This window comes from Pyrus communis, chromosome 5 (assembly GCF_963583255.1).
Source record: "Pyrus communis chromosome 5, drPyrComm1.1, whole genome shotgun sequence".
In the NCBI taxonomy this organism is placed as follows: Eukaryota; Viridiplantae; Streptophyta; class Magnoliopsida; order Rosales; family Rosaceae; genus Pyrus; species Pyrus communis.
Window position 1 is genome coordinate 3,958,934 of NC_084807.1, and position 21,171 is coordinate 3,980,104.

Below are 21,171 nucleotides of genomic sequence, written 5' to 3' on the forward strand. Positions count from 1 at the left end.
AACTGAAGTTCAGTTCTCTCCCAATAATAAATCCGGGTTATATTGAGCTTACCTCTTATTGCAGGAGACTCATTGCTGCTTCCCAGATGCATTTATCATGAACAAACACCGTAAGGAACTATTGAGAATCAATGTCAACCCAAAACCATAAGTAATCCACAACCCAATCTAAAGTCCAAGTCCATATCTAGTTTGATGATGTAATTGCTTACAATTGCAAAGTTAGGTAAGGTTGTGTGGAAAACAACATAATTAGGTGCAATTAATGTGTTTGGTGTGGTAGTTGGAAATCTTAGTTTAATTAAGTGTGTGGTGTAGCTTTCATTTAGTTTGCTATAAATACCCAAGTCCCCAAACATTGTACATCATCCAAGGAAAAACAAAGCCTAGAGCTAAATAAGAAAAGCTTTGCTAATTAGTTTGTTTTGTGAACTTTCTTTAAGAGTGTGCTCTATTTTCTTCTTCTTGGGATCATTAGAGTTATCTTGGATACTCTTCTTATTCAACAGGAACATTGTGTATTAGATGCATAAAATTGCATCACATAATCAATTATTCATAAACCATAAGACCAAATAGACATAAAACAAAGAATTAGAACTACCAAAATGAAACATAAAAGAATTATAATGATATGATTTGAGCCCTAGTCTACAAATTTGGCTTGAGTAAGGCAGATAAAAAGATCGTCCGACAAGAGATTCTAGAGGCAACCGGTGATAGCAATTGACGGCTGGAGCTGTAGAACCAATTCGGCTTTAGTAGACCGACCGACCAACAAGATCGATAGGGGGCATATCTGAGTTTGTGGCTGGTTATCTATGTAAGTCTCAAACTGCACAAGTCTATGTAAGTCTCACTAACTTTCTCAGTGAAATATTGTTCGTGCTATATAATCATTCAATTTTTTTTTTTAATCAAAATCAACAAATTAAAATAGCCAAATAAAAAATAAAAAAAAAGTATCAAAATCAACAAATCAATATAGCCAAAAAAAAAAAACCCTAGCTAGATTGATGTTATAAGTGGCTAAATGATCATGTGAAGCAGAGAAGTTGTTCGTTGTTTGTTGGTGGACATGGAGATTAATTCCAAGTAGTGCATGGCTTCACGAGGAAGTAGCCCTTCAAGAAGAAAATTGAACAAATGCGATGAGTGTGACTGTTGCATCACATCCAAACACTCGTCCAATAGTCTCTGCTGCTGCTCTTTGCTCAGCTCGGCGGCCTCCATGTACGGCAATACTTCTCTTTCCTCCTCCGTAAAGTGTTGTCTATAACGCTCCTACATATTAAGTCCAAATAAAATATATATTTAGTAATATTATTATGTGTAGAATATTATTATATTGTATAACTTAATACAACACTAATCACGTGTTTATGCCCACTGTATAATATGCTCTCATCATCCAAGGTTCCAAACCTTTCCTTTTTTTAGATCTCCATACAAAAATTCGTCCAAATAAAAAATCATTTTATTTGATTGTTGTTATAAACATTTCATTGTGTTTTTAGCAACACTGTGTGTTTCTATTTTTTCTTTGTCCCAATTTGATATTGAAACGCTTTTCGATATGGATAAAATTCTGTAAGAAATATTTTTGAGTGAAGATTCAAAATAAATAAATAATTTGAATTATGAAAAGAGACTATGGAATGAATTTAAACATGCAGTTAATATTATATTAAATTACTAACTAGTTAACATTGTATATAACACTAATAAAACACTGACAAGAGGCAGTTAACATGGATCACCTGTAGTGATTTGAGGCGCTTAGAAAAGTTGGAAAGAGCTTCTTTGTTGTCACGACTCCCAATGTCAAGAACCTCAATGGATTTGATGTCTTCTTTGATTCCGTTCATGATGGGTAGGTCCCTTGCGTGTTCTTCATTCGCAGCTTTACAGATCCCTGCATAATTATTTGGTTAGTTTACCATCTTAACTTTATTAATAATAATTGTTTTAAGAAATTGTTATTGAGACTTTAAACATCTCATTTGTACTTAAAATTTTTTATAATCAGAAAAAGAAAAAAAAAATTTATGAGAAGTCTAGAATGAGATTTTTGAAATGTTAATAATAGTTCCTTGTTTTAACTCAACATTTTAGCTAAGTAATGACATTTGCTGGGTTTTTAAAATAATTTATTATTATATCACTTAGTATTACAGTATAATATTATTTCTCTTCATTTATAAATAAAAATTTTATATTTAAATTTCAAAACTGACGAGTTCAATGTCAATTTATTCTCTTTCCCCCTATGTTATTATACAACATGGCGTATGTGTGAAAAATCTTTCCATATGCATTTACATATATAATCTTATGGTTTTTTACTCCATCAAAATTATATTCATGGAAAATTCTTACAAATGACAAGAAATTTAGGTGCCGGAAAATATTTATAGAAGATTCCTACATATATCTTTATTTTTGCAATCCTGAAAATATATATACCAAAAAAAAAGTAAAAGTTTAATTGGTAAATATTCTTCTGGAAAAAGGAAGATGTGACCTGGATCACAGTAGTTGAAGATGGGGAAGAGGAGTCTCTCCTCCATCTGAGCGTGTTCCAACATCAGCTCCAAAAGCTGCGAGTAGTTCCTCCCCAGCTTCCTTACCTCCATCCGAGCACTCCCCACAGTCGGATCAACCACCCCTCCTCTTTCTTTACCCGGACGCTTCAACAGATCCATAACCCACCTCACCAACCTCTCCAAGTGCCACGCCAGGCTCCTGTGTTGCAGCTCAGTCAGCTTCACCACCGCCGCCACCAGCGACGTCGGTTGGGTTTCAGAGGACGACCCCGTTTGAAGGAGAAGCGGCGGATGAGGGAATCTGGCCTCTATCAACTGCAGCAGAGTATTGGGCGGCCCTGAAACCCTCTCAGCTGGCTCCGACGATGACCCGCCCTCCTCCACCTCCATCGCCACCACCAAGTTTCTATAATCTTCGTCATTGTCGTCGTTGTCGTCATTAGATCTGGCTACCACCATGCAGCGAAGTGAGACAGCCGCCTCCTTGTATTTGAGGGCAAATCGGATGTAGTTTGTGCTGCTGGGAGAGCCGTACAGTCGGACTGTTGTCGTCGGCTGTTTTTGCGGCACTATCTCTGCCGTCGATTTCTTCCGCTTCCCGAAACAGATCCCCATTAGTTATAATTCAAAGATATACATATATCATCGGTAGCGGCCGCTAGCTATTATATATGAAAAACTTGGAAAATTAAGGCCGTTAGATTCGTTCATCATGTATATTACTATATAGAGTAGCAGTGGTTGCGGTGGTTGATTCCTCTTTACATGGGAACTTTGCTTGCATTGCAAGGGAATGGATGGAAAGAGGAAAAAGATATGATGAAAAAGTAGAGAGAGAGAGAGAGAGACAGCGTCAAGCCAAGTATGATCCGAACTAAGACTATAATGAAAGTTTGTAGCAAATTACGTCAACCAAACTTCTTCTTTTGTCCAATAAAATAAATAAATAAAAAGTTATCATAAATTGTCTTTGAAAATGACGCAGCTCATAAAAATAGTCATTGAAATTGAAAGTTGATCAAAATAATTTCTGAAAATAGGTGTTGCAAATCAATATAGTCATATAAGCAGAGATGGCAAATCAACTCATTGAGTTGTTAAAATTTCATTTGACACCATCACCACCACTACCAATCTCACCCTTATATTATAGTGATATCAAATTAAAGTGTCTTAACAATTACCCATTAACAACCCCAACAAGGTTGATTAGTCACCTAACAACTAAAATAAAATGGTAATTGTCTTGATGATTAGAATCTTCCTTTTCAACCTACTATGTCCCGGTTCAAACTCTTCTCCCTCTCGTTAGTGTAGTTTAAAGTAAAACTATCGTTTTTATTTAGAAAAACAAGTAAGAATCTGTAACACCAAGATTTGAAATGTTACTCTCTTTCACCAATGACCAACTCATGCAAATTCTCTACCCATCTTATACAAAAATTGATAAAATTAGAGAAATGAAATATCAGATTTTGTTGAGTGGTCTAAGGGAGCGCTTCTGTGGTCTACTGGTTATGGGGAGTTGTCATGCACCTTCAAACTCAACCAAATCAACTAGATTTGGCCAGGTTCGTTTAGACGCTAGCATTACACTAACCGTTGTTGTTGTTGTTATAATTATTATAGAAACTTGGTAGTTCAAAATTTTCATTTTTCTTTGGTCTGTGGTGGAAAGTCTACCCTATTCCTCTAGTTCTATTCTATAAGTAAGGAAGGAGATATCTTAAATTCACTTGAAATTGCTTTATGAGTAACACGAGGATACCCTCCAGCATTAAATCCCACCCTTAAAATAACTATTAAGCTACATTTTGACTGTTATATCATGTGATTTATAAAATACGGGTCAAACAAATAATCTCTTTAGCATCACTCTAACCGTTGTTATTATTATTATTATGAAAACTGTTACTAACATCCTAAAAATCTTATTTTATAGTCCTCACAGGTGTATTTTCTTTTTAAATGTTAAAAATTTAAAATACAAAATAAAGATTTTGAAATGACAATAACAATTCCGTAACAGAGAGTCCCGGGAAACCATCAATTCCTCTAATTCTATTATATGAGTATGGAAGGAGGTGTCTTCAATTCACTTTGAAATTGCTTTTACGGGTAACACGAGGATGGCCTCCAGCATCCAATCCCACCCTTATTTAAACTTATATTTCTCCAGTCGAGATTTGATCTGCAAAACAAGATCTGCCCTTGGCCTCTCTGAGGACTTCCATCAAGCACCTGGCGGGCACATTTGGGGTACTCAGTAGTGGAGCAAAGATGGGTGTTGGTATATCGGTTCTGATAGGGTTGAAGGCAACAGTATATTTCGTGTTGTTTGCATACCTCAGAAGCTCTGGTTTCACAGTGCTTTCGATACCATTTTTGTATGCCTCTATGGTTTCATTTTTGGTTTCACTTGCTGCTCTTCCATCCATAGACCTTCCCGTGCTGTTGGGGAAGAACTCAGATGGGACTTTCCCCATTTGGTCGATTATAATGTTCAGCCCCTATTTGTATTTCGTCCGCTTCTTCTCGGCATTGCGGAGGTTGCATAGTAGGGAGGCTCCTTACACTGAAATCTCCGAGGGTTTGTTCGTTGGCGGGTGGCCTTCTTCGCCGGATAAACTGCCGCCAGGTGACCCTGCCATTGTTGATTGCACTTGTGAATTTCCAAGGAATTCTGAGGTTTCAGGGCATTCTTATTTGTGTGTGCCAACATGGGACACGAGGGCTCCCCCGCCGGTTGCCATTGAATCTGCTGTCAAGTGGGCTTGCCGAAAAAGGGCTCAGAATAAGCCTGTTTTCGTCCACTGCGCCTACGGTATGCTGCTCAAATTTTGAGTAATTTTTCATGTTGGTAGTGAGATAGATTCACTTGTTTTGCGATGCATATAATGTGTGTGTGTGTGTGTGTGTGTGTATTTGTGAATTGTTCTGCAATGCAACATGTCTGGTGGTATTAGCTCCTAGATATCTATATAGGTGAGTAAAGTGAGGGGTAGTTGTGGTGCAATGCAGACAAGATTGCCTTAAGGTTAAGCCCTATGGAGGAGTTACTTCTTGATCAACCACTGCTCTGCTCAAGCGCAACCTCGGGTTTGATAAGAAACGGGGTATCGTTCCTGCAGAAAGCTTTCTTGAATTCCTCCACACTCTTCTCTTTTTAACGAAACAATTTCCCCAAAACCTCTTTCTCAATTAACTCCTTAGTTTCACTGAGCGCAACTTCCCAACACTTGGGCCTGCAGTCATCCACCAATTCACCAAACTTCTCATGTTTCATTCACCTCAAGACTAATAGTTCATGCCTCTTAACTTTTCATTTTGGGAAATTGTTGTAGTTGCTATCTTCTTCCACCACCATAGGCCACAGCCCTCGCCCAACACTTTGTTGATGGTCATGCCCTCTGACAGATTTGGAAGGACATTCATAGCGAACGTGTCATGGTTTTGTTTAATCATCCGAACCTTTATAGGCATCTTCTTCTGAACTTCCAGAAAATCCTCAGCAGCTTAATCTGCTGTCCCTTAATTTCCTAGGACAGTTACTCAAAGTTGGGGCTGGCAACTTGTACCTCATACAAAAAATAATTGTAATAGCATTGACAAAGTCAGTTGGTTTGCTTACCACTATTTGCACAAGCTTTAGTTGTTTAGATGCGGTTCAATGATTGTTTTATACTTTAGCATTTCCATTCACATGTGGGTCTTGAGATCGATATGTGGAATTAAACTTATATAGGGAGGATTCAATTGCAGTGATTCAAACTCAGGATTTCCTGCTCTAATACCATGATGAAGGTTGTTAGTTTACCACCAGTCCCAAAAGTTTAAGCTGTTGGGATATGGGCCAACATTGTTCTATATTCTAATGACATTGTTCTATATTCTGGTTACATTTCTTATTACTATTTGTCTAACTTTTTGCCTTCTTGTAGCTTCTCTTACCTTGCTTTCATACTCGGTCTAACTAACCCAAATCAAGTCAGTATCATCCATTGTTTACCAATTACCACTCGGCACTTTCTCACTTATATCCCAACAGCCTGCTAGATGGCAACCTAATAGCAAAAGGTCCGCAATGTACCAGTTATGTGAAATTTAAATACATTTAAAGGTTCACACAAAAGAGAACGAAAATGATTAAAAAAGCGTAGATGAGTTATAAGCGCAGCACAACAAGAGGGTGAAAGGATTCAATTAGCTTTGGGCTCTTCAAAACATCTTTGAAATGGTCCATACTCTGCACTAATTAATGTCTCAGAAAAAGAAAAAAAGAAAAAAGAAACCTAACGATTATATTAACTCGTTTAGGTTCAAAACTATTCATACTGTCTCATTTTTCAGCTAGATATGATATTGTCCAGTCATTTCTTATGGAGGAACAATGCTGTTGGTTTTCAGAAATACAAGTCACACAGTTACAAAATTTAAGTTTGCATTTACGCATGTAATTCTGAGCATGATCCTGGATAAACCCTGATGTTATGTGCAGAATTATTCAAACTTTTAGCCTCTAGATTTATAGCTTTTCTTTGGGAGAATTTGATGAGGACATTGTAGAAAAACCATTTACGGTTTACCAAGTAAAGAGATGGAAGAAAAGATGATCTCATTAACATATCTTTGTGGTTGGATTGACTCCAATTTTCCCTTGTCTAGTTGGATTGATGAATAATTCTGCATTAAATTTCCTGCGATAGGAGGTTTCAGGTGATAAGGGGCTCGTTCCTAAATATTTTTCGTAACAAATTTCCGCTGTGTTTTTTTTCATAGTAATGATATTTGATTGCTGAACTATTTGGATGGGTGTAGGTATTGAGTTGTAACGAGAAATTGTTTCGTAATTTTCTTTTATAGGTCATGGGAGAAGTGTTGCTGTCATGTGTGCACTACTAGTTGCTCTTGGGGTGGCAGAGGACTGGAAAAATGCTGGGAAACTAATTCGAGAGAAACGCCCTTACATTAGGATGAATGCTCTACACCACAGGGCTCTGGAAGAGTGGTCAAAACATCGGTTATCTCCTTCTAAGAAGAATTGATTAGCTAAAGTAATAGATAGCCATGGTTTCTTGTGGTGCCAGTTGAACCATTGACCCGGTGAACCTCATGTGGAACACGAAGCCACAGGCTACAACGAGACCGGCGACAGCCATGTTTTCTGATGCTACTGTTAAGTCGGGAAACGTCAATATTTCTTGAATGACTTAGTGTGTGATTATGCATAAACGTTATCTTAATTTGTAAGAAGATTTATAACTTTCCACTTATTAATGCAATGATTGTAAGATACAAGCCCAACCTCCTGAGTTTTAAGTGAATTTTCCAATGGCCGTTCTTCTTCTCATGGTATTTTGCCTTCTTTCATCTCCACTCTCCCTTTGAACATTTAACATCCCAAATTTGTTGCTGCAATTGGTTGGGCACCATCGCACGATAAAGCTACAAGTAATTTTCGTTTTACTACCCTAAAGGTTTTTCTAATTTTCAACTTTTAGTTGTCTGTCGCACTTTTGTACTCAAATATAGATTTTTCCATCACTTTTATACCTTTATTATTCACTGCCTCAAGTCATCTGTTAATTGTTGATGTATGTGTGTTATAAAGTAAAGAAGAAAAAGAGGAGAATAAATAAAGTAATTGGAGCAATGATCCTGAATTTTAGTTCAATTGGAGCTTTGATTCCTGAGCAAGTAATTTGAGTAATTGGAGTAATAGGATCATTTTCCTAGGGATCCCGTGATCATTACCGTTCATCATACATCGAGCAGTTAGAAATCATTTCAAAATTTAAAATTTAAAATTAAATATAAATAATACCTAACGAAAATTGATCACACGATGTACGATGAACGATCACAATCACGGGATCCCTAGGACCCTTAGGAAATCATTATAAAAACTAGGGGTGCAACTCAGGCGGGTTGGGCAGGTTAGAAGGTCAACCTACCCTAACCCAACTTTTACAATTTGGGTTGGGTTTTAATCGAGTTCATTTGGGTTCAGGTTGCCAAACTTTTTCAAGTTTTAATCGAGTTTATGCAAAGTTTGAATTAAAATACAAGAAATACCAAAGCTAGTACCAAAAGAAAAAAAGAAGAGAGGAACACTTCATTGTCCAAAGCTGGTACCCAACTCAAGTCTTGTCCTTCGAACCTTTTGCAGAAAAATCAAAGTGTGGCTGCCAGAAAAACAATTGCTTTCTGCAACTCCATGCACTTTTCTATCATAATCCATCAAAAGTCACTAGTGAATCCTCCACGAAAGTGCAAAGGTCATTGAAAAGCATGCTGCACAGCTCAACCCAATCGGGTTTGGTTAATCGGGTTGGGTCGGGGTTGGGTTGGGTTGGACAAATGATCAACCCAACCCAACCCAACTCAATCAATGAACGGGTTGAAATCGGGTTGGGTAAGGATGAGTTATAAATAAATAAATAAACCCGCTTGTTCGGGTTTAAAGTCAGGTTGAATATGGACAGGTTCGGGTTGGGCCAACCTAAGTTGCACTCCTAATAAAAACTAGTTCACTTTTCATCAATAAAAAATGTGAATGAAATTTTGATATATAAAGTTAATTCCCATTCTGCTTCTCCAATCCCACCTCGTCATGAAATGTCATTCCTCCAAAATTGTGGCATTCCTTTTTTTGGTAGTGTCATTCACACACCAATTTTCACTTCTCGCACACTACTCTCATTAATTGGTTCTCAGATCGAATGAATTGAAGATCAATGATAAAAAATAAAAAAAATTAATAAGAGTGTGTAGGAAGTAAAAATAAGTATGTTAATAACACTATCCTCCCTTTTTTATATGGGCGCCATACAAATTTTTAGTTCTTAATCCAATTTTATTTCAAATAACTACGTAATATTTTAAAATTTAACGTTCGTTAGGACCAGTATTTGATGATCTAAATCCTACACACTAAAGGAAAATATTGTAATGATAAGCGTTTGATGACTTTCCAGCACATTGTTAGTTTATTTCTACTTAACCTTTGGGAAAATGCTAAAGAGACATATTTTTTAAATCATAGTTTGTAAATATATGATGTGACAAGTAATGGTTGAATTCTTTCTTTAATAATTTAAAAAAAAGAAAATAATTATCGATGATACATTATGTGATTTAGAAAATACGGTTCAAATTGATTATCTCTCTAGCATCACACTAACCGTTGTTGTTGTTATTATTATTATTATTATTATAGAAACTTGGTAGTCAAAATTTTCATTTTGTCTTTGGATTGTGGTGGAAAGTCTACCCGTGAAGCCGCCAATTCCTCTAGTTCTATTCTATGAGTATGGAAGGAGATATCTTAAATTCCCTTGAAATTGCTTTACGAGTAACACGAGGATACTCTCCAGCATTCAATCCCACCCTTTAAATAACTATTAAGCTACATTTTAACCGATATATCATGTGATTTATAAAATACGGATCAAATAAATAATCTTTTTAGCATCACTCTAACCGTTATTATTATTATTATTATGGAAACTGTTACTAACATTCTAAAAATCTCATTTTATACTTTTCACAAGTGTATTTTTCTTTCTAAATATAAAAAATTTAAAATACAAAATGAGAATTTTAAAATGATAATAACTCTGCAACAAAAAGTCTTCCGTGAAACCATCAATTCCTCTGGTTCTGTTCTTTGAGTATGGAAGGAGGAGTATTAAATTCACTTTGAAATTGCTTTTACGAGAAACACGAGGATACCCTCCAGCATCCAATCCCACCCTTCTTTAAACTATATTTCTCCAGTGGAGATTTGATCTGCAAAACAAGATCTGCCCTTGGCCTCTCTGAGGACTTCCATCAAGCACCCGGCAGGTCTATGGCTAAATATATATATATATATATATATATATATATATAATCACATTTCAATAGACGTCACATTATAAAACCAAGTTATATTCACAGGTGATACTAATATAAGAAATCAAGGTAATAATCATATCATATAAGTTAAAGTTTGGTGATGATCCAACTGTCGGATCATCGATTCATACTTTTACCAATTAACGTATCGTAGAGAATTTAGGTTTCAACCATCAACTTATGTCATACAATTATCAAAACTGAGCTTAAGGCATCTAATTTAGCCTAAGAATGACATCAACAACCCCCTGGCCACACGCCGCTGTGGATGGCAGCCAGCCGCCCCGACTCGCCGGAAAAATCCAACTATTACCAAAAATTACCAAAATTTACAAAAATGAAGATCTCAAAGAGAGGAACAACTTTCATACCTGCCACAAAGTCCAAAAGTGGACGGAAGGGGGTCAATTTTGCCCACAAAGCCAACGGGTGCCTAAAACTTCCCGACGTCGATTCGTCGTCTACAGTGGTCCAATGGGGTCAAGGTTGGTTGGGATTTTCTCCTGTGATGATGGGCTACAAAGCCCAAGTGGTGACATCGGCCATCGCTTTGCTGATTTGCCGAAAAAGGTGGTCAGAGTACTATTGATTTTCGTCGACTTTTGTGCCCTCAAACTGCCACATACCGTGATTAATCAAGGTGGTTCATGGGTGGGTTTTTAGAGGGGAATGAGAGCTTCAAGATGGTGGTGATGGCGTCGAAAATATCCACCGGAGTTGGCCGGAATCAACCTTGGAAAATGGGAGCTCGCGACGGGTGTGGGTCGACAGGAAGGCTACTCCACCTTCTTTTTTTTTTTCTTTTTTTTTTTTTCCTTCTTTTCTTATTTCTCATTGGTCCTCCATCCCCTTTTTATTTGATTGGTCCCCTTCTCTCTTTACTTAAGGCTGATTAGTTAGTCTTCCCACAAGATGGGAGTTCAAATAATTTAACTACATTTAAATAACCAACTTCAAACGTCCATAATTATACTGTTATAATCCGGACTCACAAACGGATTTCGCGTATGCGTTCGTGGGATCAAGCTCTATTCAGAAATATAAATTGTGACCTCGAAAGATCTATGAATTTTAAATAATTAATTTCCAAAATTCAAACTTCGTAACTGGTTTAATTAAAATCTAAATTCAAATAAATTAATATAAATTTCCCAAAATAACATAAAATTTCAATAATAACAATACGTAGATTATAACAGTGAAATCCGGAAATGAGATTTCACAACTCAAGTCTTGTCCTTCGAAGCTCTTGCAGAAAAAACAAAGTGTGACTGCTAGAACAACAATTGCTTTTTGCAACTCCATGCACTTTTCTATCATAATCTATCAAAAGTCACTAGTGAATCCTCCACTAAGGTGCAAAGGTCATTGAGAAGCATGTTGCACAACTCAACCCAATCGGGTTGGGTTGGGTTAGGTTGGACAAATGATCAACCCAACCCAATCAATGAATTCGGATTTAAAGTCAAGTTGAATATGGACGGGTTCGGGTTGGCCCAACCTAAGTTGCACCCCTAATAAAAACTAGTTCACTTTTCATCAATAAAAAATGTGAAAGAAATTTTGATATATAAAGTTAATTCCCATTCTCCTTCAATCCCACCCCGTCAAGAAATGTCATTCCTCCAAAATTTTGGAATGGGATTCCTTTTTTTGGAAGTGTCATTCACACGCCAATTTTCATTTCTCACACACTACTTTTATTAATTGGTCGTCAGATCGAATGAATTGAAGATCAATGATAAAAAAAGAAATTAATAAAAATGTGTAGGAAGTAAAAATAAGTATGTTAATAACACTATCCTCCCTTTTTTATATGGGCGCCATACAAATTTTTAGTTCTTATTCCAATTTTATTTCAAATAATTACGTAATATTTTAAAATTTGACATTCGTTAGGACCAGTGTTTGATGACCTAAATCCTACACACTAAAGGAAAATATTGTAATGATAAGCGTTTGATGACTTTCCAGCACATTGTTAGTTTATTTCTACTTAACCTTTGGGAAAATGTTAGTGAGACATATTTTTTAAATCATAGTTTGTAGATACATGATGTGACAATTGATGGTTGAATTTTTTTTTTTAATGATTTAAAAAAGAAAAATAGTTATCGATGATACATTATATGATTTAGAAAATACGGTTCAAATGGATTATCTCTCTAGCATCACACTAACCGTTGTTGTTGTTGTTATTATTATTATTATTATAGAAACTTGGTAGTTCAAAATTTTCATTTTGTCTTTTGATTGTGGTGGAAAGTCTACCCGTGAAGCCACCAATTCCTCTAGTTCTATTCCATGAGTATGGAAGGAGATATCTTAAATTCCCTTGAAATTGCTTTACGAGTAACACGAAAATACCCTCCAGCATTCAATCCCTCCCTTAAAATAACTATTAAGCTACATTTTAATCGTTATATCATGTGATTTATAAAATACGGGTCAAATAAATAATCTCTTTAGCATCAATCTAACCGTTATTATTATTATTATTATTATAGAAATTGTTACTAACATTCTAAAAATCTCATTTTATATTTTTCATAAGTGTATTTTTCTTTTTAAATGTAAAAATTTTAAAATATAAAATGAGAATTTTAAAGTGGCAATAACAATTCCGCAACAAAAAGTCTTCCGTGAAACCATCAATTCCTCTGGTTCTGTTCTTTGAGTATGGAAGGAGGAGTCTTAAATTCACTTTGAAATTGCTTTTACAAGAAACACGAGGATACCCTCCAGCATCCAATCCCACCCTTATTTAAACTATATTTCTCCAGTCGAGATATGATCTGCAAAACAAGAGCTGCCCTTGGCCTCTCTGAGGACTTCCATCAAGTACCTGGCAGGCACATTTGGGGTACTCCGTAGTGGAGCAAAGATGGGTGTTAGTCTATGGGTTCGGACAGGGTGGCAGGCAGCAGTATTGTTCGCGTTGTTTGCATGCCTCAAAAGCTCTGGTTTCACAGTGCTTTCCATACCATTTTTGTATGCCTCTTTGGTTTTTGCTTTGGTTTCACTTGCTGCTCATCCATTGATAGACCTTCCCATGCTGTTGGGGAAGAACCCAGATGGGAGTTTCCCCACTTGGTCGATTATAATGTTCAGCCCCTATTTGTATTTCGTCCGCTTCTTCTCGGCATTGCGGAGGATGCAGAGTAGGGAGGCTCCTTACACTGAAATCTCCGAGGGTTTGTTCGTTGGCGGGTGGCCTTCTTCGCTTGATAAACTGCCACCAGGTGACCCTGCCATTGTTGATTGCACTTGTGAATTGCCAAGGAAGTGTGAGGTTACAGGGCATTCTTATTTGTGTGTGCCAACATGGGACACGAGGGCTCCTCAGCCGCCTGCCATTGAATCTGCTGTCAAGTGGGCTTGCCAAAAAAGGGCTCAGAATAAGCCTGTTTTCGTCCACTGCGCCTACGGTATGCTGCTCAAATTTTGAGTAATTTTTCATGTTGGTAGTGAGATAGATTCACTTGTTTTGCGATGCGTATAATGTGTGTGTATATATTTGTGAATTGTTCTGCAATGCAACATGTCTGGTGGTATTAGCTCCTAGATATCTATATAGATAAGTAAAGTGAGGGGTAGTTGTGGTGCAATGCAGATAAGATTGCCTTAAGGTTAAGCCCTATGGAGGACGTACTTCTTGATCAACCACTACTACTCTGCTCAGGTGCATCCTTGGGTTTGATAAGAAACGGGGTATTGTTCCTGCAGAATGGTAATTGGTAAACAATGGATGATAAGAAACGGGGTAGCGCTTCACAGTGCTTTCGATACCAATTACCACTCGGCACTTTCCCGCTTATAACTCATCTACGCTTTTTTAAATACATTTAAAGGTTCACACAAAAGAGAACGAAAATAATTAAAAAAGCGTAGATGAGTTATAAGCGCAGCGCATCAAGAGGGTGACATGATTCGATTAGCTTTGGCCTCTTCAAAACATCTTTGAAATGCTCCATACTCTGCATAATTAATGTCCTACAAAAAGAAAAATGAAAAAAATGAACTTAACGATTATATTAACTCGTTTATTGTTTAGGTTCGAAACTTTTTGTACTGTCTCATTTTTAAGCTAGATATGATCTTGTCCAGTCATTTCTTATGGAGGAACAATGCTGTCATCGCTGTTGGTGTTCAGAAATACAAGTCACACACAGTAACAAAATTTAAGTCTGCATTTACGCGTGTAATTCTGGACATGATCCTGGATAAACCCTGATGTTATGTGCGGAATTATTGAGACTTTTAGCCTTTAGATTTATAGCTTTTCTTTGGGAGAATTTGATGAGGACATTGCTGAAAAACCATTTACTGTTTACCAAGTAAAGAGATGGAAGAAAAGATGATCTCATTAACATATCTTTGTGGTTGGATTACCTTCCTGTGTTGTTTGTTTGTTTCCTGAGGTTTTTAGTTTCCCTGTTTTCGATAGGATTTAACTTGGTTTTCTATATTATTAGGATTGACTCCAATTTTCCTATGTCTAGTTGGATTGATGAATAAAGTTTTCTGCATTAAATTTCCTGCGATAGGAGGTTTCGGGTGATAAGGGGCTCGTTCCTAAATATTTTTCGTAACAATTTCCACTCTGTTTTTTTTCATAGTAATGATATTTGATTGCTGAACTATTTGGATGGCTGTAGGTATTGAGTTGTGACGAGAAATTGTTTCATAATTTTCTTTTATAGGTCATGGGAGAAGTGTAGCTGTCATGTGTGCACTAATAGTTGCTCTTGGGGTTGAAGAGGACTGGAAAAATGCTGAGAAACTAATTCGAGAGAAACGTCCTTACATTAGGTTGAATGCTCTACACCGCAGGGCTCTGGAAGAGTGGTCAAAACATCGGTTATCTCCTTCTAAGAAGAATTGATAAACCAAAGTAACAGATAGCCATGGTTTCTTCTTGTGGTGCCAGTGGAATTGTTGACCCGGTGAACCTCATGCGAAGCCACCAGGCTACAAAGAGACCGGCGACAGCCATGTTTTCTGATGCTACTGTTAAGTCGGGAAACGTCAATATTTCTTGAATGACGTAGTGTGTGATTATGCATAAACGTTATCTTAATTTGTAAGAAGATTTATAACTTTCCACTTATTGAACTTAATACAATGATTGTAAGATACAAGCTCAACCTCCTGAGTTTTTAAGTGAATTTTCCAATGGCCGTTCTTCCTCTCTTGGTATTTTGTTCCTTCTTTCACCTCCACTCTCCCTTCGAACATTTAACATCCCAAATTTGCTGCTGGGATTGGTTGGGCACCATCGCACAATAAAGCTACATGTAATTTTCGTTTTACTACCCTTTAAGTTTTTTCTAATTTTCAACTTTTAGTTGTCTGTCGCACTTTTGTACTCAAACACAGATTTTTCCATCACTTTTATACCTCTATTATTCACTGCCTCGAGTCATCTGTTAATTGTTGACATATGTGCGTTATAAAGTAAAGAAGAAAAAGACGAGACTAAATTAAGTAATTGGAGCAATGGTCCCGAACTTTAGCTCAATTGGAGCTTTGATCCCTGAACAAAAAATCCGTGAGCATTGGTCATTGCACTTGTTATAATGCGGAGCAATGATCCCTTAACTTGTTACAATGTGGAGCAGTGATCTTTTTGACTAACTTTGCTTAGAACTCCCCTCCATTTTTGGTCCCTTTAAACCCTTTATTTAATATGAAAGTTCTAATCGAGTTAGTCAAAAGAATCATTGCTTTACGTTATAAAAAATTCAGAACCAATATACACGAATTTTTAGTTCAAAGACCAAAGCACCTATTAGTTCAGAAACAAAGCACCAATTAGATCAGAAACTATTGCTCTACTTTATGAGAATAAATCGACAAAACAGCTTTAGAAAAAGTAGGTTGGATCTTATGAAAATGCTAACAATTTGTCATCGCCACATGGTACTAATGACATTTGGCTTCCTTGAAAACACAGAATCTAATTCCTAACTTCCCTTGTAACGCACTAGTACATATGAAAATAATATAAAAGGTGAAAAAAAGAGTAGATTCCACCTTTAACTAGCCCTACTTGATCTCATTTTCACTCTTCTTTCCTTTTCTCATTCATGACATCATTCATGACTCCGCAAATTTAAGTAGATAAACACGCACATTATTTCTCCTCCACACCAATATGTAATCATATAAGTTTTCATTTGATTTATTGAATCCGATGACAAGAAATATAAAAAAAAAAATGTATGCGCCAAGCTAAAAAAGATGTATAAAAATCCAAAAACTATTAAGCGGAATTAATCAAATCCCGTATTATCCGACCATTAGTGCAACCAATCAAATTCAATTTTCTGGGGGATCAATTTCCAATTTCTACTTATTCCAGTTAACTAAGACAACGTGCCCAAACCCCTGCACTCAATTTTGAATTCCCCTCATCATCGTAGAACAGAGTAGTTTAAAATATTGCCATCAAAAGGTTACGTTTGTGGTTGAGTCAGAAGCATGGACCATACCAGATAGCAAAACTTTCAAGTTATTTCACTTTTATATGAGATTACTTAGGTATCAGGGCTGTGTGAAAATAGCAAAAACCACATCATACTTTCCACAACATGATGCCCATAATATGTCCTAACAAATTAGACAAATGTAAAACTCAAATTACCAAGCAGTGAACGCAGATTATGTTTTATGGTTTTTCGGGGAGAGATCATTACTCCTGCACCCGCTTTTCCCCGAATCAAATCTGCAAGAATGAGAAAGGGTCAAAACAACATTAGTTTCGAACTGAGGTATACAACAGATGCCGCAGCAATAAAAAAAAAAAAAACCATATAATTTGTTTATATTCCTAGTGAGAATTACAAGACAATGCAAGCAGTTCAAGTGAATCGGTGATCACTACTATCCCACGTTCCTCGAACATTATTGGTATATTTTGGACCCTTATAATATATCATTGGCTCAGAATCAACAAACTATGGCCAGGAAGCTTTGCAATTGTCATCAGAAGTGGGATTTCTAACTGACAGTCATTCAAAGGAAGCAATGTGTTTCAGCATTAGACTATTCGCATTCTGAATCTTGAGGAATTTCCTTCCCCATTGCATGCGAAAATTCCTAACAGGGCAGGCAGAACTGATTTTCCTAGCACTTGACTTCATCAGCAAACACTATTTTTTACCCAGAGATCCCCGAACCCGCTTTGCCAACTCAAATATGAAACTGGGCCCTCCAAAATATTCTAAAATCTTTGGGAGGCAGGAAATTCTATCAAATAGCTAGATAGGCACCTTGAGGGAACAAACTCCATGTGACAGCAAACCACAGACCTAACAACTTGACTAAACCCGAGAAAAATTGGATGAACATTAATGATCAATACAAACATTTCTGGGAAAGCATACCCTGAAGCAGTTTCAGCAATACTACATCTGAGCTTGTGTCCAGTGTTATCTTGCATGACATTCTGATTTTGGAAAGCGAACCCGAGGCATGAGCTTTTCAGCCACACAAAAAAGAAAGGATAAGAGATCTATCATTACAATTGCGTACGCTTTTAATCAAATATAGTGCACCTATCATTACATTGCGTTTTCCAAAAATATACCTCACCTATAACTACAATTGCATACGCTTTTAATAAAACAGTGTATGCTATTTGGATCCCCACAAAACGGGCAATATAGCCCGCCAGGAAAACACTATTTGAAACACTGCTATGAATTATTAAACTCATAGGGAGCAAGTTTTTACCAAGACGGACAGTCGTCTCCTATTCTAAATAGGATGCTGAAGTTCACTTAGAAACCTGAAGTTCTGCTGTTGGGAAGGGCCTTCTTAAAACAATATCAAGCCATATATAATTGCCCTTCTGTTTACATACCATTGACCACATGAACCAAAGCAATTATATGCAAAAAGGCAAATAAATGTGATTGAAGGACCAATTAAGTCTTGTAGATAATAAAACGCATTACTCAAGACACTACTTTTATTTGAGAAGATAAATTAAATTAATGGTCCACGCCTACAATATTAGTATCCAGGCAGTAAAAGATGTTTTGAGGTTTAAGAGAGTGAGAAAGGAAGAGCAATACCTTTCATAAAGTTATGCTCAAGAAATTGCTTTGTACCCTTCCTTCTCTAGCACTTCTGCTAAGGAGATGTCACCTGTCTTTATAATTTTCCCATCCTCCTATAAAATCATTTAATTAAATACTTAGATCAATACTGAAAGATAATCTAGGAACAGTTTTAAAAAGCTTACTGTATTCCTCGCAATGATAATTTATTGATTATCCTGTATAATGTCGAAGCAGCCAACTTATATAACCTTTTTTTTTCCTACGCTTTCTTAAAGCTAAAAAGATTCAATTAACAAAAGAGATATTTCTTCTTTTTCCAAATCTTCTTGAGTTGATGTACTCCAAGGTTATGCCCAGTTCATGTATCTCCTAAGCAACATGCCGCTATCTTGGTTGTATTAATTCTACAAGTATCCAGAGCTTCTAAAATTTTACTCTCAAATCTTGCCCACTTGGTTCTCTCATAAGTAAAAACAAAAGTGCCAGGAATTCTGGGGAAGAATGCATGAAACAAGCCCTATTTGCTGATGCACTATCCGCTATACCTTTAACAGATTTGCTTATAAGGAGCCATAACATGAAGATAGAACAGCAAAAATCCAAACCGTATGTTTATGCAGTCCGAGATAAACTACGGGACACATGAAACTAATAAACTCATTTAGCTTGTCATGCTTTTTTCTGAACCATGTTGTACTTTATATTTATAGAGCATCCCTTATTACTTTTCCATTTCGTTTTCTAATTTCATGAGACAGATATTGAACCAAGACCCAAAACCTCTCTTGTTGATGTATGTTTTCATATCTTCCAATGACTTACGATAATATGGATACATGTTGGCTTTATAAATTCCAGAAGTCGTAGATAATGAGTAATCATCAATACAGAATTTGTCGGAGTCAGAAGCCCATTGACTGCCTTTGCTACATCTCGTAGTGCATCAACATCCAATCCAGAATCAATTTCATCCAATATAGCCAACTCTGCTCCCAAAACCTGCATTTAGCAGAAGCATGTGAATACAAAGACAAGTACCCAGTCAAGCTTACATGAATGTGTAGGAACGACAACTTACCGAAATTACAAGACTATATCTCTGGGGAAGAAACCCACTTCCCACAGGTTTACATAATTCTACAAATATTGTAATTACACTATATGTTCAATTCAACACACACACACCAAGCATTTTCTTACAAACGAAGTTTTGACCAAAATTACAAAAGAAACAGGAAGATTAACTAAGAATGATAACCATACCGCCAGTTGCAAAATCTCATTGCGCTTCTTTTCACCTCCACTAAAGCCTTCATTAACATTTCGATTAAGGAAGTCGGTCTTCATGTTGACAAGATCAAGTTTGGGAAATATATAAGCATAGAACTGCAAGGACATAAATAAAGATACAAGAATGAATCAGTAAAACAACAGAGACATCTCAAACAGCAGCTTCGAACAAGAACGAGTGGGCGTAGCTAGCTTGCCTCAATTGGTCCAAGCTCCGGCAGTCCTAGTTTTTTTCTGCGAGCATTGTAAGCCATGTTGAGAAAATCAATGTTAGTGACGCCGGGGATCTCAACTGGGGACTGGAAACTCATAAAAAGCCCGGCAAGTGACCGGTCTTCTGCTGCCATTTCGAGTAAGTTGTCACCTTTAAACACAACACTACCTCCTGTAACTTGGTAATCCGGATGCCCGGCGAGAACCTGAACCAATGAACGATACGAATGAACGAATTAATTTACCAATTGTTTCAAATTTCTAATAATTCGAGACAGAAAGACAAAGTAAGTGTGTTCGGGAGTGCTTTTCAAAATGATTCAAAAGACGAAAGTGTTTTGGAAACAGTATTAAAACATTAAAAATATAAGTGAATTCTAGAAAAGCACTTCAATCATAAACACTTTCACACTTCCAAAGGAGCCCTTAATAATACGGACCTTGGCAAGAGTGCTTTTCCCGGAACCGTTCTTTCCCATAATTGCATGAACCTCCCCTTGGTAGACAGAAAGGTTGACGCCCTTGAGAATCTGCTGTTTGGATTCGGCAATCACGGCCGTTAGATCCTTCACTTCGAGTAGCAGCTCCTTCTCTCCTTTTCTGCCAGAAATTGAAGTTTCCGCGGCGGAAGAGAGGCTGCCCCTCACCTTCACCGCCGTCAGAGACCGCAGGTGCCGGTGGCTTGATTGCCAACGGAGAGGGCGGAGGAGGGCAGAACCTGTAAATACTGGGGACTTGGAGGGTGAATAGATGCTACCGAGACAAGGAGCAGACGAAGATTGCGGCGGGGATGGCGGTGGTGGTGGGGAGGGAAGAGTAGAACAACAGGGATGACAAAATCGCGACAGCGCCATTGGATTGGTATCAGTGCGACTGCAAAATCCCTAAATTCTAATTCAATTCAACGGAAAAGGCATAACTGTAAATTAAATTATCAACAGCCATGATATTGGTGGTGGCCGGCTCCCCCATCATTTTTACTATTTTTTTTTTTTTTTGGTAAAATATTTTACTATATTTTTCAATGTGCCGCAACACAATCTTTAAAATCAACTATTATAATACAAGTTGTTGAATTTAAAAAAAAAATTCAACAGTTTTATCACGATATTTGATGTACCCGGGTTCTGTTTATAGTGTATTAAAATTTGTAT

The 21,171-nt window shown here is 36.9% G+C and overlaps 4 protein-coding genes across 6 annotated transcripts; 2 read left to right on the forward strand and 2 right to left on the reverse strand.

The window, feature by feature from the left end:
• Nucleotides 1-1,009: 1,009 nt before the first annotated feature.
• Nucleotides 1,010-3,218, reverse strand: LOC137733346 (uncharacterized). Its single transcript, XM_068472497.1, has 3 exons — nt 2,525-3,218; nt 1,761-1,915; nt 1,010-1,284 (listed from the first exon to the last, which is right to left on the reverse strand). The coding sequence occupies exons 1-3, from the start codon at nt 3,159-3,161 to the stop codon at nt 1,030-1,032; spliced, it is 1,047 nt and encodes a 348-aa protein (XP_068328598.1). The 5' UTR covers nt 3,162-3,218; the 3' UTR covers nt 1,010-1,029.
• Nucleotides 3,219-4,688: 1,470 nt separating this feature from the next.
• LOC137734876 (uncharacterized) lies at nt 4,689-7,850 on the forward strand. Its single transcript, XM_068474187.1, has 2 exons — nt 4,689-5,370; nt 7,410-7,850. Exons 1-2 carry the CDS (start codon nt 4,827-4,829, stop codon nt 7,589-7,591), a joined length of 726 nt encoding a protein of 241 aa, XP_068330288.1. The 5' UTR covers nt 4,689-4,826; the 3' UTR covers nt 7,592-7,850.
• Nucleotides 7,851-13,197: 5,347 nt separating this feature from the next.
• On the forward strand, nt 13,198-15,581 carry LOC137734877 (uncharacterized). Its single transcript, XM_068474188.1, has 2 exons — nt 13,198-13,873; nt 15,149-15,581. The coding sequence occupies exons 1-2, from the start codon at nt 13,330-13,332 to the stop codon at nt 15,328-15,330; spliced, it is 726 nt and encodes a 241-aa protein (XP_068330289.1). The 5' UTR covers nt 13,198-13,329; the 3' UTR covers nt 15,331-15,581.
• A 1,362-nt stretch (nt 15,582-16,943) lies between these two features.
• On the reverse strand, nt 16,944-20,959 carry LOC137734656 (ABC transporter I family member 6, chloroplastic-like). 3 transcript variants are annotated; one of them, XR_011068570.1, is made up of 7 exons: nt 20,458-20,959; nt 20,002-20,223; nt 19,778-19,900; nt 19,337-19,513; nt 18,527-18,624; nt 17,834-17,895; nt 16,944-17,172 (listed from the first exon to the last, which is right to left on the reverse strand). XR_011068570.1 is itself a non-coding variant. In XM_068473913.1 (6 exons), the coding sequence occupies exons 1-5, from the start codon at nt 20,869-20,871 to the stop codon at nt 18,544-18,546; spliced, it is 1,017 nt and encodes a 338-aa protein (XP_068330014.1). In that variant the 5' UTR covers nt 20,872-20,959; the 3' UTR covers nt 16,944-17,172; nt 18,527-18,543. The 3 variants fall into 3 exon arrangements, 1 of the variants encoding a protein (XP_068330014.1); XR_011068569.1 differs by having other exon boundaries at nt 17,834-17,926; XM_068473913.1 differs by lacking the exon at nt 17,834-17,895.
• Nucleotides 20,960-21,171: the final 212 nt, after the last annotated feature.

What these genes read in the sequence shown, in the direction of transcription:
- LOC137734656 (XM_068473913.1), bottom strand. Translation starts at nt 20,871, where the DNA reads ATGGCGCTGTCGCGATTTTGTCATCCCTGTTGTTCTACTCTTCCCTCC. An exon ending in GGAAAAGCACTCTTGCCAAG is followed by an intron (nt 20,224 to 20,457) that starts GTCCGTATTATT and finishes TCATTGGTTCAG; the next exon opens with GTTCTCGCCGGGCATCCGGA. An exon ending in CGGAGCTTGGACCAATTGAG is followed by an intron (nt 19,901 to 20,001) that starts GCAAGCTAGCTA and finishes ATGTCCTTGCAG; the next exon opens with TTCTATGCTTATATATTTCC.
- LOC137734877 (XM_068474188.1), top strand. Translation starts at nt 13,330, where the DNA reads ATGGGTGTTAGTCTATGGGTTCGGACAGGGTGGCAGGCAGCAGTATTG. An exon ending in TTTCGTCCACTGCGCCTACG is followed by an intron (nt 13,874 to 15,148) that starts GTATGCTGCTCA and finishes TTTCTTTTATAG; the next exon opens with GTCATGGGAGAAGTGTAGCT.
- LOC137734876 (XM_068474187.1), top strand. Translation starts at nt 4,827, where the DNA reads ATGGGTGTTGGTATATCGGTTCTGATAGGGTTGAAGGCAACAGTATAT. An exon ending in TTTCGTCCACTGCGCCTACG is followed by an intron (nt 5,371 to 7,409) that starts GTATGCTGCTCA and finishes TTTCTTTTATAG; the next exon opens with GTCATGGGAGAAGTGTTGCT.
- LOC137733346 (XM_068472497.1), bottom strand. Translation starts at nt 3,161, where the DNA reads ATGGGGATCTGTTTCGGGAAGCGGAAGAAATCGACGGCAGAGATAGTG. An exon ending in CTTCAACTACTGTGATCCAG is followed by an intron (nt 1,916 to 2,524) that starts GTCACATCTTCC and finishes ATAATTATGCAG; the next exon opens with GGATCTGTAAAGCTGCGAAT. An exon ending in AGCGCCTCAAATCACTACAG is followed by an intron (nt 1,285 to 1,760) that starts GTGATCCATGTT and finishes CTTAATATGTAG; the next exon opens with GAGCGTTATAGACAACACTT.